The following is a 17,818-nucleotide window of genomic DNA, read 5'->3' on the forward strand; positions in this document are numbered from 1 at the left end:
GATGTTTTACGCCACGCCTGTTGATGACTGGAAACATATTGCCTGGTCGGACGAGTCTCGTTTCAAACTGTATCGACGGGACGGACGTGTACGAGTATGGAGAGAACCTCACGAATCCATGGACCCTACATGTCAGCATGGGACTGTTCAAGTCGGCGGAGGCTCTGTAATGGTGTGGGGCGTGTGCAGTTGGAGTGATATGGGATGCCTGATACGTCTAGATACGATTCTGACAGGTGACACGTATTTAAGTAGCCCGTCTGATCACTTGCATCTATTCACGTCTATTGGGAATTCCGACGGACTTGGACAATTCTAGCAGGACAATGCGACACCCCACACGTCCAGAATTGCTACAGAGTGGCTCCAGGTAGGCTTCTGAGGTTAAACACTTCGCTGGCCACCAAACTCCCCAGACATGAACATTATTGAGCATATCTGGGCTGCCTTGCAACGTGCTGTTCAGAAGAGACCTCCACCGCATCGTAATCTTTCGGATTTATGGACAGCCCTGCAGGATTGATGGTGTCAATTCCCTCCAGCACCACTTCGGAAATTAGTCGAGTCCATGCCACGTCGTGTTGCGCACTTTTGCGTGCTCACGGGTGCCCTTCACGATATTAGGCAGGTGTACCAGTTTCTTTGGCCCTTCAGTGTACTATTCTTACAGAACTTTTATGAGCAATGAAGACTTTCCTGTCTTAAAGAGTTACCCCAGAACATTATTCCATATGACATTATTAATGAGAATATGCAAATGTAATGTAGAGTAGATGATTTTCTATGATTGTAATCGTCAGTACCGCCTAAACTGTGTAATTTACACAGCGAATTCAAAAGAGATCTACTTGTTTAGTGATGATTTTCGTGAAGGACGCCCAGGAACTGCTCGTACTGATGAAAATATTGCCGCTGTTTGAGCAATGCTTGAAGGATATCGATGGATACGAATTTATTCAGGTGACATTGGGGACTGGTATGAGTCAAATCCAAAACATTTTACATCAACAGTTATAGCTGAGAAATTTTTGTTGTCGATGGAATCCACGTAAACTAAGTCTCGACCAGAAACAATTGACTGATTGGTGCAGAAAACCTCTGGAACAAATAAAAGGTGACACTTAAAATTTGGCTTGGAGTATCGTTACTGGTGATGAATTTTGAGTTCAGTGTTATGATCCTGAAAAGAAAAGTAAACCAGCTGAATGGGTCTCTCAAACATAACCTAAGTCTAAAAAACTCCGTTGAATTTTCAGGGTTGTTTTTCTAAAATGGGCTTATTGTTATTATTCCATTATATGATGGACGTACAGTTACTGGCAATTGGTTCACAAATGTCTATTTAGCATAAATTTTTGAGAAAGTTCATGAAAAAATAATTTTCTATCTCGAGCACACATCACCGTATACAAAAAAAAAAAACAAAAAAAACTGAGTTCTCATGCCACACAGGTGTCATCATGCACATTCACTCATAAGTGGCACCTTGTCATTTGTTTTTGTTTACAAAAATTAAAAATGAAGTAAGTGAAGTCAAGATTTCGGCGATAGATAAACCAGTGCATCGTTGCAAAACTATAGCATCTGAAGTGCCTCGGAAAGAGTGGCATCATTGGTTTAAGAACTGGTGTTATCAAATGTAAAAATGCCCTGATATTAAAGGGGAATATTTTGAAAAACAATTAAACCATTTCAATTTTTTTCAAACTAATCCTTGCTTCATTATCTAAAAATGTTCGTCTGCTTGTCGTAGGTATGCATGTTGCTTTAAATGTAGTATTTTACTTGCGTGTAATAACTGAAGGTGAAGTCTAATAAAATTTTATTTCATTAACTGAAGCGGTGGCAGATCATGTGTTCCTTGATTTTTAACCGTTATCTGAGTAACATAATCGACATTACTGAAGATGGTAAATCAACTCGCCGCAGCTGTCTCTTATCAACCCTTTGAAGCTGCGCGGTTTGAGGCGTCCTGTTACGGAATGCGCGGCCCCTCCCGCCAGAGGTTCGAGTCCTCCCTCGGGCATGGGTGTTTGTGTTGTTATTAGCATAAGTTAGTTTACGTTATTTTAAGTAGTGTAAGTCTATAGACCGATGACCTAAGCAGTTTGGTCCCTTAGGAATTCACCCTTTGAAGCCAACTAGGATTTTTTTCATTTCGTTGCATATGCACAGTAGCTACATTTGTAGCAAACCTTTACATCTCAAGTAGGTGCTGCCCTCTAGCAACTGCTGCTTGAATTACTTCATATGTTTCAAATCTTAGCAGTTTGGCGAGCAAAAGTAGGAGCCATTTCTGTAAGAAGCACACGATTGCCTTTGTTTCCAAATTGTGACTGAATTTGTCTCTATAAGGCATGGTTTTCACATGGATTAGGTCCAGAAAACTGTCCTGTCGAAATTTATGTACTGCATATTGCGATAATAATTAAGCTTATATATTTATTTTCATAATTATTGTGGTGGTTCCTTTTGAAACCACTGCGGCTCTAAGGGCGACATGAATGCTGCTACAGGTTGTTGTATTTCCAGTTTCGCGCAGTATCCCATCGCAGAATAAAGGAAGAGAAAATCTGGCGCGGCTTTTGGAAGGGAATTCTTCTGATGTTGACTCAGAGATTGACAATAGCAGGGAAAGTGGAGACGATTTGTTAGCTGAAGACAGTGATATCGATTTTCGAACGAAAAAATCATTGTTGTCTTGCATTAGTTCAGGGTGTGAGAGCAAAGAACGATTATAAAAAAAAACTGTTGTTCTAGTAGAAAAACATGCAACAAAAGCAAAGCATCCACCACTACAATACCCTCAAGGCACTGTGTACACTGGACTACAAAGAAGGAACCTCACAGAATCATATGGAAGTGTGCTCTCACTCAAGAAGCGTTATGACTGTAACTGCAGATAGGAACTGCATTTTATCTTGACAAGAAAAGTGACTACATTTCATGCTTAGTGGCTCCATTTGTAAGCACGCCGTATGTGTTCAGGTAATGTATGTAACACTTGTTTTCCACATTGTTCTGTCTCAATGTATGTCTAATAATCCAACAAAAACAAGCAAATTCGAAGAATTTAATTTTTAGTGTTTCGGGTCTGAAAGGGTTAAGCCTGTTCACATAGCAGGAAAAATCATTGTGAATAACCAGTCTCTGCATCACAAAATTTTAAACGTTCCTCTCTTCTATGCCTCGAAGTTTCCATAGCGTTGTTCGAAAGGATGTTTGCAGTCGTTGCCAGAATTCACTCCCTCCTGGAGATGAGCGGCGTTCTAGGCGAAATATGCGGCGCACCGCCCGGCCCATTTAGTCGGAAACGTTTACTGGCGGACCCTGAATAAATCTATGCTCTGCTAGACCACCAAATCAATATAAATAAGGGTCGACAGTCTCGCTTTATTTCAATGGGACTGTCCCAGAAGTTAGACGTCTCTGTCAGAACCTTAGTAAGGTCACAAATCCATTCTACACTATGTGATCAAAAGCATCCGGATACCCCCAAAACAATACGTTTTTCATATTAGGTGTATTGTGCTGCCACCTATTGCCAGGTACTCCATATCAGGGACCTCAGTAGTCATAAGACATCGTGAGAGAGCATATGGGGCGTTAGGCGGAACTCACGGACTTCGAACGTGGTCAGGTGATTGGGTGTCACTTGTGTCATACGTCTGTACGCGAGATTTCCACTCTCCTGGACATCCCAAGGCCACTGTTTCCGATGTTATAGTGAAGTGGAAACCTGAAGGAACACGTACAGCACAAAAGCTCACAGGCCGACCAAGTCCGTTGACTGACAGAGACCGCCGACAGTTGAAGAGGGTCGTAATGTGTAATAGGTAGACATGTATCCAGACCATCACACAATGAATTCCAAACTGCATCAGGATCCACTGCAAGTACTATGACAGTTAGGCGGGAGGTGAGAAAACTTGGATTTCATGGTCGAGCGGCTGCTCATAAGCCACACATCACACCAGTAAATGCCAAACGACGCCTAGCTTGGTGTAAGGAGCGAACATTGGACGATTGAGCAGTGGAAAAACGTTGTGTGGAGTCACGAATCACGGTACGCAATGTGGCGATCCGATGGCAGGGTGTGGCTATGGCGAATGCCCGGTGCCAGCGTGTGTAGTGCAAACTGCAAAATTCGGAGGCGGTGGTGTTATGGTATGGCCGTGTTTTTCATGGAGGGGGCTTGCACTCCTTGTTGTTTTGCGTGGCACTATCATAGCACAGGCCTACATTGATGTTTTAGAAATTAAGGGATACCGATTGCATCTTTCAAAACGATCGAGTACCTCTTCATAATGGACGGTCTGTGGTGCAGTGTTTACAGGACAATAACATCCCTGTAATGGACTAGCCTACACAGAGTCCTGACCTGAATCCTATAGAACACTTTTGGGATGTTTTGGAACGCCGACTTCGTGCCAGACCTCACCGACCGACATCGATTCCTCTCCTCAGTGCAGCACTCCGTGGAGAATGGGTTGCCATTCCCCAAGAAACCTTCCAGCATCTGATTGAACGTATGCTTGCGAGAGTGGAAGCTATCATCAAGGCTAAGGGTGGGCCAACACCGTATTGAATTCCAGCATTACCGATGGAGGGCGCCGCGAACTTGAAAGTCATTTTCAGCCAGGTGTCCGGGTACTTTTGATCACATAGTGTATGTAATTCCAGTAGGCAACGTTCCGCGACTGTCAACTTGTTAGGCATCACATCGACTCCGTGACTGCCAGAAGAATCGAGGAACGTCCCAGCGTACCCATGGAAGGGGAAAAACTTCGCATTCCTCGCTGATACGTGAACTCGACTAACAAAGGACTATTCAAATTACATATACATCTGAGCAACTAGCACTCTTGGGATTGGGAATGGTTTGATGGTATCAAATGGGCCGCAGCAGACTCCACAAAAAAGGAGGCCACCAGACATGAAACATCCAAGTATGAGTGTATATCAAAGAGACATCCTTTTGATGCTCTCTGCAAGACTATCATCAATCTCACGGCCATAGAACTAGATGAGGACCCGGTTTCAGTTCTCAAGGATGGCCTCAGTTTTGTACCCACTCTTAAACATGCACGTATCACAGACATGATTAGCTCGGTGGACTTACACCTGCAGCAGCTGACGACGCATACAACGAAAGCTGTCGTGCCGTCATGCAAATAAGAAGTATGAAAGTGAACGTCTCTAGCAGGGAGAGGGCTGCCATGCGGGAACCAAGAGAAAATCTGAATACCATGGTCTTAACCAGCCGACAAAGGCAATCTCACCAGGGTAACACTGAGAAAATTTGGGGCCTGCTAGGAGAAGCGCATACTGGAAAGGCGTCACAGATTCTACGAAGTGGGTGGAAAGAAAGACAGACTATGGCGCTGTTCAAAGAATACTGCTTGGCAGACAAGTTTGTTAAGAAGCTACAACCGAGAGCACCATTTCCACGGAGATTTCATGGAGTACCGAAAGTTCACAAAGACAGGGTGCTTTTATGCCCATTGTTAGCAACAGTGGTGCCACGACTTACTCACTTTCTAAATACCTGAATGTTCTGCTTAGCACTGACACTGGGAAGTGTTCACCTCACATTGGCAACAATGTGGATTTTGTTGTATGCCTCAACAACTTTAAGCTTACGGATACAGATATCCTTGTTAGCTTCGATGTTGTCTCTCTTTTCACCAGAGTGCCGTTACAAGAATCGTTAGAATTTATTGACCACGAATTTGACATAGAGGCGAGGAAACGTTTTAGGCATGCTTTGACCTCGACATGCTTTTGTTTAGACGGTAGCTGCTAAGAACAGGCGAAGGGATTAGTGATGGGGAGTCCACTTTCGCTAGTTGTCGTCAACACGTGTACAGAACGTTTCGGGGGTGGGGGGGTGGGGGGGTGGGGGGGGAGCTCTGGAATCAGCTCAATGGAAACCCATCTGCCGGCCGCGGTGGCCGAGCGGTTCTAGGCGCTTCAGTCCGGAACCGCGCGACTGCTGCGGCCGCAGGTTCGAATCCTGCCTCGGGCATGGATGTGTGTGATGTCTTTAGGTTAGTTAGGTTTAAGTAGTTCTAAGTTCTAGGGGACTGATGACCTCAGATGTTAAGTCCCATAGTGCTCAGAGCTATTTGAGCCATTTTTTTTAAAAACCCATCTGTTTCTTCCTGTATGTACACGACACCATCGCCATATGGCCACATGGAAGAAAGGAGCTGAATGACTTCCATATACATCTCAGTTACAAACAACAAGCACCAAACTGGAAGAGGATGGATTGCTTCCCTTTCTTGTAAAACGAAGAGCGAACGGCACATTGATCCACAGCATGTACATGAAGAAGACATACGGCGATTTATGCCTACATCACGGGAACCGATGCCACCATGCAGCGCTCTTATTTTATCAGAATGATCATTTTTCTCCATGTAGGTGGGAACCAACATAATATTTTCGTATTCTGAGGAGAAAGTTGGTGATTGAAATTTCGTGAAAAGATCTCGTCACAACGAAACAAGCCGTCTTTTTTAATTATTGCCACGCCACCTCGCGTATCACATCTTTGACACTCTCTCCCATATTTCTCCGTAAAACAAAACGACGATTGAATAACATATGATAAGAGCGAGATACTAACAACTGCACATACATTACTAAAATTATATGAGGACTGAGTCTTGCGTAGGCGCTACAGTCTAGAACCGCGCGACCGCTACGGTCGCAGGTTCGAATCCTGCCTCGGGCATGGATGTGTGTGATGTCCTTAGGTTAGATAGGTTTAAGTAGTTCTAAGTTCTAGGGGACTGATTGCCCTGAGCAGTTAAGTCCCATAGTGCTCAGAGCCATTTGAACCATTTTTTGAGTCTTGCGTAAAGCTCTTACAAACCGAATGGAACGGGAAAAACGGTGAAAAGCATAGTTGGTTCATCGTTGAGAGGGACGATGAACCAGCTGCTCTGAATCCAGATAAAACTGCAAAATTTTCTGCACATTCCGCTTATTGATGCCTAAAACAGACGGCAGTCCACTATCCACGAAATCTTTCCTTTTTTTCTAAATGCAGAACGCTGTCAATCAAAGCGAGACGCACTGTAAGCAGCATGCCATATACACCACAACCGGCTCCTCTTCTCCCCGTACGAGATGATATGTGACATAGGGCAGTGCCATATCCTTATCCACTTCTTTCCATCTGTGTGGCTGAAATGAAGAGTACCATTACCTTGTAGTAAAATCTGTCGTACCTTGTTGGCCAATCCCATCAATCAAAAGTTCTCTCACATGAACATGAGTTTTCTTGTAATGGAATGCCGCCCTCGCGTATCACCCGTCCTTCACATGTTCAAAAAAGTTATCAAATGTGTGTGAAATCTTATGGGACTTAACTGCTAAGGTCATCAGTCACTAAGCTTACACACTACTTAACCTAAATTATCCTAAGGACAAACACACACACCCATGCTCGAGGGAGGACTCGAACCTCCACCGGGACCAGACGCACAGTCCCCGACTACAGTGCCTGAGACCGCTCGGCTAATCCCGCGCGGCACCCGTCCTTCACAGACGTTCCTAGTTGTATTGTCAGTTTGCTCGTTCCTATCGATTCCCTAGTCACTAGGGCCTAGTGCCTTAGACATCTGCTTCATTTTCCATCCAAAAACAGGAGGTTCAGCTGGATAGTCTGGACCATTGTTGTTCGCTAGGGTCTAAAGGGTACTAACAAGGGGAGGCCGCCAATTTTGAAATTCAGATTCGATTCATACTGCGCATAATAAAAGCTCATGGCCAGAGGTGTAATGTGGCACAGCACCAAGATGCACTTCTCAGCCATTGTCGAGAAAATAGACAGTTAAAAGAAACCGTTGCGGTGAAATACTCTCTACGATTTATAATTTTCAACAGTATCGTGGCGCAGCGGTAAGCGCTCGGGTTTGTAATCCGAAGGTCGCCGGATCGAATCTCGCGACATGCAACCCTTTTTTATGTATTTGTTTTTTTTAATTCAAATGTGTGTATATATATATATATATATATACACACACATTATATATATATATATATATATATATATATATATATATATATATATATATATATATATATATATATATATATATATAATTCCCGGCAATCAGTTGCAACAATTAAGCATATAATAAGTTGTTGAAAGTCGTTTGTCGTGGAAAAACAGGCGACTTCGAACATCATTATGTTTTCCGCAAACAAAGTTGTATTTCACAAATGTTATTAATTGTCTTCATAATGTTAACCACGTATAGTTAACGGAAGACGTAGAAACGATATTCCGAAACGAATACGTTTAGCGTAAGTCAAACGTTCTAATTAGAATAGAAACCCCACGAACACAAATTTGTTGTGGCAGGTATGAAATATAAACTCCGTTACTCGCTCGTTACACTTGAAGGACAGATGTTGAATGGGCCGAAACGGGCCGCCGCATAACAGCGTAGTTGCCTGCTAACTTCGAAAGAAGGTTGATGCGGTCCCTAGCGCAACTTATAACATCGTCGAAAATAGTGCGGACGTGAGAGCTTTGGTACACCCTGTTAAACAAACGGAAAAATGGAGGCAGTACAATTGGAGAGCGATCCGCCTTCACCAACATGCAAGGGGACTTATGACCACAGCAGTTGAGTCCCATAGTGCTCAGAGCCATTTGAACCATTTATATATATAAATTACAAAAAACTAATAATAAAAAAAAATTGCATAGCGCGAGTTTCGATCCGGCAACCTTCGGATTACGAGCCCGAGCGCCTACCGCTGCGCCACGACGCTGTAGAACATTATTAATCGTAGAGAGTGTCTTTTAACTGCCGATTTTCTCGACAACGGCTGAGAAGTGCATCTTGGTGCTTTGCCACATTACACCTCTGGCCATGAGCTTTTATTATGCGCAGTATGAATCGAATCTGAATTTCACAATTGGCGGCCTCCCCTTGTAAGAGAATTACAGCATACGACGAACTCTGTGTCGATATCTTTTCATTCGAAACAGAGCATTAAAGGTGGCGCAAAACTCATCATCAAAGATTATACCCTAATTTATTGAAAGCCATGGTTGGAGCACAGGTCTGTGCGAGTGTGAAGCGTGAATAGTTGGGTGTGACGGATGGGTACTCGAACCTGGCACCTTTGCCGTTCGGGTACCTACCAAGTGAGTTCTCCAAGCTCGACTTACAACCCGCCGTCGCTGCTTTGTTTCCGCAGTTACCTCATCTCCTAGCTTCCAAACATCACTGAAAGTCTTGCAGGACTAGCACTTCTCTAAGAAAAGCTGTGACTAAGCCATGTCTTCACAGTATCATTTGTTCCAGGAGTGCTAGTCTCACAAGGTATGGAAGAGAATTGTGAAGTTTGGAAGGTAGAAGATGGCCTGGTGGAAGTAAGGCTGTGAAGGTGGCTTGTGAGCCTTGCTTAGTTGCATAACTGACATAGTAGCCACCTCCGAAATGCAAAAGTCCGAGGTTCGAGTCGCCGCACAAAGTTTTAATCTCCCAGGATGTTTAAAATCAGCACACACTCTGCTGTGTCAATTCCGGAGAAATTAAACAATTGCAAGGTTTCTGGAATTTTGGAGTCACAGGAGACTGCTGAAAATCGGATGAATTGATCGAGTTAAGAATAACAATGTACTGTGACAACTCATGAAAACATGCCTAGTAAAAGAACACAAAGAAGCAGAGTGAATGGATATGCACATATTACGATTCGATCGTTACTGACAACTGTAGTTAAAAGATGGTGGAAGGAAAGAAACTTAGGGGTAGTGCATGAGTATGTGAGTGCATAAGGCACTTCATTAATGACTTGGGATACAGAGCGTTCACTGAAATGAAGAAGACGATTCGCAAAAGGCATGACCAGAGTACTGCACCAAAACAAGCTTTAGGCCTGATGACTGAAAACTCATCAACGCAAATTCCGCCACTTCGACGATACTTTCTCAAATGTTTCCACACACAGGCACTCATCAGGGCTGCAGCAGAAGAGGAAACACTTTACCTGCAAGCACAGAAGTAAGTATATCGACGGCTGCGGCGAGCCCGTAGCCCTTGTAGCCCGTTGTCAAGCCCCCGAGGGGTAGCAGCTTCCTGGTCGCCAGAGCGTCATTCGCGTCTGTCGTCGGGCTGCCCTTCTTGCCCAGCGCCCAGTCTGTTGGCAGTTTCTTCTTCTGCAGAGCATACTCTTGGATCTGCATCGAGAAAACACCATTGAATAGTAACTTTTGCTTTGCGGCGCTCGACGGGGATTAATCGGCGCCCTACCAATAAAATACTCTACTGGCCATTAAAATTGCTACACCACGAAGATGATGTGCTACAGACGCGAAATTTAACCGACAGGAAGAAGATGCTGTCATATGCAAATGATTAGCTTTTCAGAGCATTCACACAAGGTTGGCGCCGGTGGCGACACCTACAACGTGCTGACATGAGGAAAGTTGCCAACCGATTTCTCATACACATACAGCAGTTAACCGGCGTTGCCGGGTGAAACGTTGTTATGATGCCTCGTGTAACGAGGAGAAATTCGTACCATCACGTTTCCGACTTTGATAAAGGTCGGATTGTAGCCTATCGCGATTGCGGTTTATCGTATCGTGACATTGCTGCTCGCATTGGTCGAGATCCAATGACTGTTAGCAGAATATGGAATTGGTGAGTTCAGGAGGGTAATACGGAACGCCGTGCTGGATTCCAACGGCCTCGTATCACTAGCAGTCGAGATGACAGGCATCTTATCCGCATGGCTGTAACGGATCGTGCAGCCACGTCTTGATCCCTGAGTCAACAGATGGCGACGTTTGGAAGACAACAACCATCTGCACGAACAGTTCGACGACGTTTGCAGCTGCATGGACTATCAGCTCAGGGACCATGGGTGCGGTTACCCTTGACGCTGCATCACAGACAGGAGCGCCTGCGATGGAGTACTCAACGACGAACCTGGGTGCACGAATGGCAAAACGTCATTTTTTCGGATGATTCCAGGTTCTGTTTACAGCATCATGGTGGTCACATCCGTGTTTACACTTGTGTATCACCCGGCGTGATGGTATGGGGTGCCATTGGTTACACGTCTCGGTCACCTCTTGTTCTCATTGACAGCACTTTGAACAGTGGACGTTACATTTCAGATGTGTTACGACCCGTGGCTCTACCCTCCATTCGATCCTTGCGAAACCCTACATTTCAGCAGGATAATGCACAACCGCATGTTGCAGGTCCTGTACGGGCCTTTCTGGATACAGAAAATGTTCGACTGCTGCCCTGGCCAGCACATTTTCCAGATCTCTCACCAACTGAAAACGTCTGGTCAATGATGGCGGAGCAACTGGCTCGTCACAATACGCCAGACACTACTCTTGATGAAATGTGGTATCGTGTTGAAGCTGCATGGGCAGCTGTACCTGTAGACGCCAACCAAGCTCTGTTTGACTCAATGCCCAGGCGTATCAAGGCCGTTATTACGGCCAGAGGTGGTTGTTCTGGGTACTGATTTCTCAGATCTATGCACCCAGATTGCGTGAAAATGTAATCACATGTCAGTTCTAGTATAATATATTTGTCCAATGAATACCCGTTTATCATTTGCATTTATTCTTGGTGTAGCAATTTTAATGGCCAGCAGTGAATATCCGCCATGTCGACTAGTAGGCTTCCATTGCTAACAAGTGGCGGGATAGAGAAAATGGAAATGTACCGCGCCATTTGAAAATACAAACAGTGCAATTACAGTAAATACAAAAGTGAATCCGCGTTTGGAAGGACATTTGTCCATGGTTACAGCACTGTACAATAAGGCACACAAACACAACGAAATCCAATGTAGTCTACAACACGACTCAAACTACACAACTGCAGACCATCTAATGGCAGATAGAGTACTATGAATAAGACATTATAATACCCTGCAACACATTAGACGGAGCGCCAGTGCAACGATTGTGCTAATATCCACATCCAAGCGGCGCACAGCTCCTCCTAAAAACATGTGTTTATCTCGGAAAGTATGTGTTTCCAGACTCATGTTTATTGGACTTGTTTTGTTTCAATGAATACTATCACCTATCAAAGTATTCGACACTTTTTTTTGGAACACCTTGTATAAAAGACAATATTGTAACTGATTGACTCATAATTGCCGAGCACAAACAGCTAAGGACAGAAAATTGAAATTTGGAGAGGGCGTTGGTATTATACGCCAACGGCCTTGTCGCAGTAGTAACACCGGTTCCCGTCAGATCACCGAAGTTAAGCGTTTTGTGTGCTAGCGCTTGGATGGGTGACCATCCGATCTACCGAGCGCAGTTGGCAAGCGGGCTGCACTCAGCCCTTTTGAGGCAAACTGAGGAGCTCCTTGACTGAGAAATAGCGGCTCCGGTCGCGTGAACTGACATACGGCCGGGAAAGCGGTGTGCTGACCACCAATTTCGGCCCGTAGGGGATGAAACGTATGTGCTAAGAAGGTCTGATCAGGGTAGATCCAGAAAATAAAGTCGGTAGTTGCCAACCGCAAGGTGGAATGAGTATAATATCTTTGAGTAGGAGGATCTTTGATGGTTAAGAGAGCCAGGCGCACGCAGTAAAAAAATTGTAACTCGCAGCTAGGTGCCCGGAGGAAGCAGATGTGTGGTGACAGCTTAAAGGTAGGATGCGCGCTCGCTGCGCTGTTACACTGAGCAAACTTTGGCACAAAAATGAGAAAAGATATATAATGATTTCAAAAATTGTTTTTGTCAGATAATGTTCAGAAAAAAGTGTGTGATATCTTATGGGACTTTACTACTAAGGTCATCGGTCCCTAAGCTTACACACTACTTAACCTAAATTATCCTAAGGACAAACACACACACCCATGCCTGAGGGAGGACTCAAACGTTCTTCTAGTCATGTTGTGCCACAAACTTCTCTTCTCCCCAATCCTATTCAATACCTTCTCATTAGTTATACGATCTACCCATCTAATCTTCAGCATTCTTCTGTAGCACCACATTTCGAAAGCTTCTATTCTCTTCTTGTCCAAACTAGTTATTGTCCATGTCTCACTTCCAAACATGTATGTATGACTTAAAATTTTAACAATATATATATATATATATACACACACACACACACACACACACACACACACACACATATATATATATATATATATATATATATATATATATATATATATATATATATATATATACTCCTGGAAATGGAAAAAAGAACACATTGACACCGGTGTGTCAGACCCACCATACTTGCTCCGGACACTGCGAGAGGGCTGTACAAGCAATGATCACACGCACGGTACAGCGGACACACCAGTACCCGCGGTGTTGGCCGTCGAATGGCGCTAGCTGCGCAGCATTTGTGCACCGCCGCCGTCAGTGTCAGCCAGTTTGCCGTAGCATACGGAGCTCCATCGCAGTCTTTAACACTGGTCTGACACACCGGTGTCAATGTGTTCTTTTTTCCATTTCCAGGAGTGTACTTTATCACTCTGTCGATTTGTTTTGGACATCTTAAGGAAGACAATATGGTGGACAAAATTTTAAAATGGTCGTAATTCACAAGATGATATTTTGTACACAAAAAGTAAAATATTTAGAACAGACACATAAAATCAGTATAAGCAGAACCAGAGCTAAAAATAAATATTCACAAGCGTAGCAGCAAACGCAATATTACGCAACTAGCAATGCAGCGCAGAGCTGAAACAGTGGTGTAGCAACAAATGCAATATTACGCAACTAGCAATGTGCGCACAGCTGAAACAGTGGTGGCGAAAGGAATGCTCGAAAACAAAGTCCACAGTTATGGAAAATAGAGCCAAGAAAGTCATCACAGAGGATGTCGCCAAGTGTCTAACCAAAATTCTTTCCTTTTTAAATAGTGGAAGTATCAATGATAAAATTGTTTCAAATTAATTATTCAACAAACCTTCATTTGACTGTGTCTGCGAACTTGTTTCTTGCACTCCTCCATTTTACCAGTAATGAAACATGTATTTGACTCAGTAATCAAGTTTAAGAGAATAATGCCATTTGTGCAATGGCATTAAGATGGTACTGAAAAATTAACTTTGGGCCCTGATATTTACTTAATGAAATCATATCTTGACTTGAATAATGCCAGTTGTACAAAGGCATAAAATTAGTTATTTGAAATAACTTTGCTCTGATAACTTAAGTTATACCAAAATCGATTTCAAACTATGAATTGTGCATATATATTGCATAGAGGCCTCATTTTCTTTACGTTCTTTCATTGGTGGGTACCTTTACTTTACTATTCATTTTCGTATTCAATAAAAGCAAAGGATGTGGATTATGATTCAGGCTGTTAGATTTCAACACAATGTTTATCTCAATATATATATATATATATATATATATATATATATATATATATATATATATATACACTCCTGGAAATTGAAATAAGAACACTGTGAATTCATTGTCCCAGGAAAGGGAAACTTTATTGACACATTCCTGGGGTCAGATACATCACATGATCACACTGACAGAACCACAGGCACATAGACACAGGCAACAGAGCATGCACAATGTCGGCACTAGTACAGTGTATATCCACCTTTCGCAGCAATGCAGGCTGCTATTCTCCCATGGAGACGATTGTAGAGATGCTGGATGTAGTCCTGTGGAACGGCTTGCCATGCCATTTCCACCTGGCGCCTCAGTTGGACCAGCGTTCGTGCTGGACGTGCAGACCGCGTGAGACGTCGCTTCATCCAGTCCCAAACATGCTCAATGGGGGACAGATCCGGAGATCTTGCTGGCCAGGGTAGTTGACTTACACCTTCTAGAGCACGTTGGGTGGCACGGGATACATGCGGATGTGCATTGTCCTGTTGGAACAGCAAGTTCCCTTGCCGGTCTAGGAATGGTAGAACGATGGGTTCGATGACGGTTTGGATGTACCATGCACTATTCAGTGTCCCCTCGACGATCACCAGTGGTATACGGCCAGTGTAGGAGATCGCTCCCCACACCATGATGCCGGGTGTTGGCCCTGTGTGTCTCGGTCGTATGCAGTCCTGATTGTGGCGCTCACCTGCACGGCGCCAAACACGCATACGACCATCATTGGCACCAAGGCAGAAGCGACTCTCATCGCTGAAGACGACACGTCTCCATTCGTCCCTCCATTCACGCCTGTCGCGACACCACTGGAGGCGGGCTGCACGATGTTGGGGCGTGAGCGGAAGACGGCCTAACGGTGTGCGGGACCGTAGCCCAGCTTCATGGAGACGGTTGCGAATGGTCCTCGCCGATACCCCAGGAGCAACAGTGTCCCTAATTTGCTGGGAAGTGGCGGTGCGGTCCCCTACGGCACTGCGTAGGATCCTACGGTCTTGGCGTGCATCCGTGCGTCTCTGCGGTCCGGTCCCAGGTCAACGGGCACGTGCACCTTCCACCGACCACTGGCGACAACATCGATGTACTGTGGAGACCTCACGCCCCACGTGTTGAGCAATTCGGCGGTACGTCCACCCGGCCTCCCGCATGCCCACTATACGCCCTCGCTCAAAGTCCGTCAACTGCACATCGGTTCACGTCCACGCTGTCGCGGCATGCTACCAGTGTTAAAGACTGCGATGGAGCTCCGTATGCCACGGCAAACTCGCCGACACTGACGGCGGCGGTGCACAAATGCTGCGCAGCTAGCGCCATTCGACGGCCAACACCGCGGTTCCTGGTGTGTCCGCTGTGCCGTGCGTGTGATCATTGCTTGTACAGCCCTCTCGCAGTGTCCGGAGCAAGTATGGTGGGTCTGACACACCGGTGTCAATGTGTTCTTTTTTCCATTTCCAGGAGTGTATATCCATCTTGACTATTGTTTGACATTTCACTTTTTTTGTAGAATTAAAATTATTTGGTTCATCCCATTTAAATCCGCCATATGGTAAATATTCGTTCATAGCATAACCATATAAATTATTTGCATCTGGATACATTATACAATTTGATATTTCTTTATTACTATAATCTTTTAAATATTTATTATTTGCTTTTACATAGCTTTTACAACATTGTGAAATTCCACCTCTTATTCCTTTTTCAACAATTAGAAGCATATCATAGTCATATAACAATTCAAGTTTTAGATTAGTAATCTTTAACATTGCAGCCCTACATAAACCTGGTGCTGTAAAGTACCAAGATGGATGTAAATTATATGTATTTATACACGATTTTTTAAAATTTTCAAAACCTTCACTCATCAATAATACAATAGTTTTAAGATATAAATAATAATATTCACCAAGATATTTTATATTGAATTTTTCCCAATTTAATTTTGCATGTTCATAATCTTCATCACTTATGTCACAATCATTTAATTCACTATAAAGTTTATCTATTGTTGGTAATTGTAATTCCTCAAATTTTTTCCAAGAATCCATGTAATCATATGGATAAAAACATTTTCTAATTACTAAGTTAAATAATTTGGGAGAAAAATTCTTTCTAATATTTTTTAATTAATTTTTCTTTTTATTTGATGAAAGTTTATCTGGTGAAGAAGCCATAGATCTAAATGTATCAACAAATCTCATTTTTAATTTTTTTGATTTTTTACCAAAAGTAATATACTTATTTTCATTATTTGGTATTATTTCTATTTCTTTATCATCATGAGCAAGTTCTTTAACAAAAAAAGATGAGAATCATAACCAGATAAATTATGTAAATAAATAGGTACAAAATCAGGTTGTTTTAGTTTTAAATTACAATTATTACATAATGGAGTAATATATTTTCCAGTTAAACGCTCATGACGATGTACTTTTTTATTCTTTATCTATTTTCTAGGAAATAGTGTACAAATTGTAGATTTATGACACATTTTATATTCATCAAGTGTAAGTGGTTTCATTTCTTCAATTTCAGAATAAATTCTTCCAATTTTTCAACTTCTTGTTTTATACATTTTATAAATTTTTTATGACAATTTGGTCCTCTATAAACAACAGGATCTTTATAATTTCCAATATATATTTAATATAGTAACAAAATCCATTTGGTTCATGTTTTTGATGTTTTATTGTATATGAAGTTTCTGGATTTGGTTCACAATTATCCATTTTTAAAAGTAAACTTTCAAAATCAGCATAAATAACAAATGGAACTTGTTTGATTAAATTGATAATTTTTAAAATATACACGTTCTCCTTCACCTGGCATTTCAACTTTATTAGTTAAACAGTTTGTTGTATGATTATCTAATTTTTCTTTACTATTAAAATGTAGTAAATATAATTCACAAATAAATTTTACTTCAGTATTTAGTCATTTGACTTGATACAAGACCAGATAAATTTTTTATATAACAATCATGTCAAATATTATCCTTATTGAAATGAAGTAGATTTACATGTTTTTCCTTTTTAGATTTTGTTATTTTTAATGTTAATTTTCATCTTCATAATCAAATGAATAAACATTAAACGATACACTAATTATTTTTTCTATTTTTGGAATATGATCAACTAGTACAGGAAATTCAATATTTTCAAGTTTTTTATCAAGATCAAGACCAACATCTTTATATTTTGTTATTCAATCAGAACGATCACCTACAGGAAACAAAGTTGATTTTATAGCCCACAGAAAACACTTTTGATCATGATTTTTTACATTAACACATGCATTCTTATTTTTAATTGTATCTAGTAACACAATATAAGATGATCCGCTCAGTGGAACATATTTGTTAATTGCTAGCTGTAAACCAATAATTTTATTTAATGACCATCCAGATCCTTGTGCTTAAAA

At 42.4% G+C, this 17,818-nt stretch overlaps 1 protein-coding gene across 1 annotated transcript in view; it reads right to left on the reverse strand.

Moving 5' to 3' along the window:
* The window catches only part of LOC126263397 (uncharacterized oxidoreductase YjmC-like), a 118,655-nt gene that overhangs the window by 24,744 nt on the left and 76,093 nt on the right, over window positions 1–17,818 (reverse strand). The window contains exon 6 of the mRNA XM_049960492.1: window positions 10,024–10,213. Coding sequence (XP_049816449.1) covers window positions 10,024–10,213 — 190 coding nt within the window. The remainder of the gene's footprint in view (window positions 1–10,023; window positions 10,214–17,818) is intronic.

This window comes from Schistocerca nitens, chromosome 6, assembly GCF_023898315.1.
Source record: "Schistocerca nitens isolate TAMUIC-IGC-003100 chromosome 6, iqSchNite1.1, whole genome shotgun sequence".
Classification (NCBI taxonomy): domain Eukaryota; kingdom Metazoa; phylum Arthropoda; class Insecta; order Orthoptera; family Acrididae; genus Schistocerca; species Schistocerca nitens.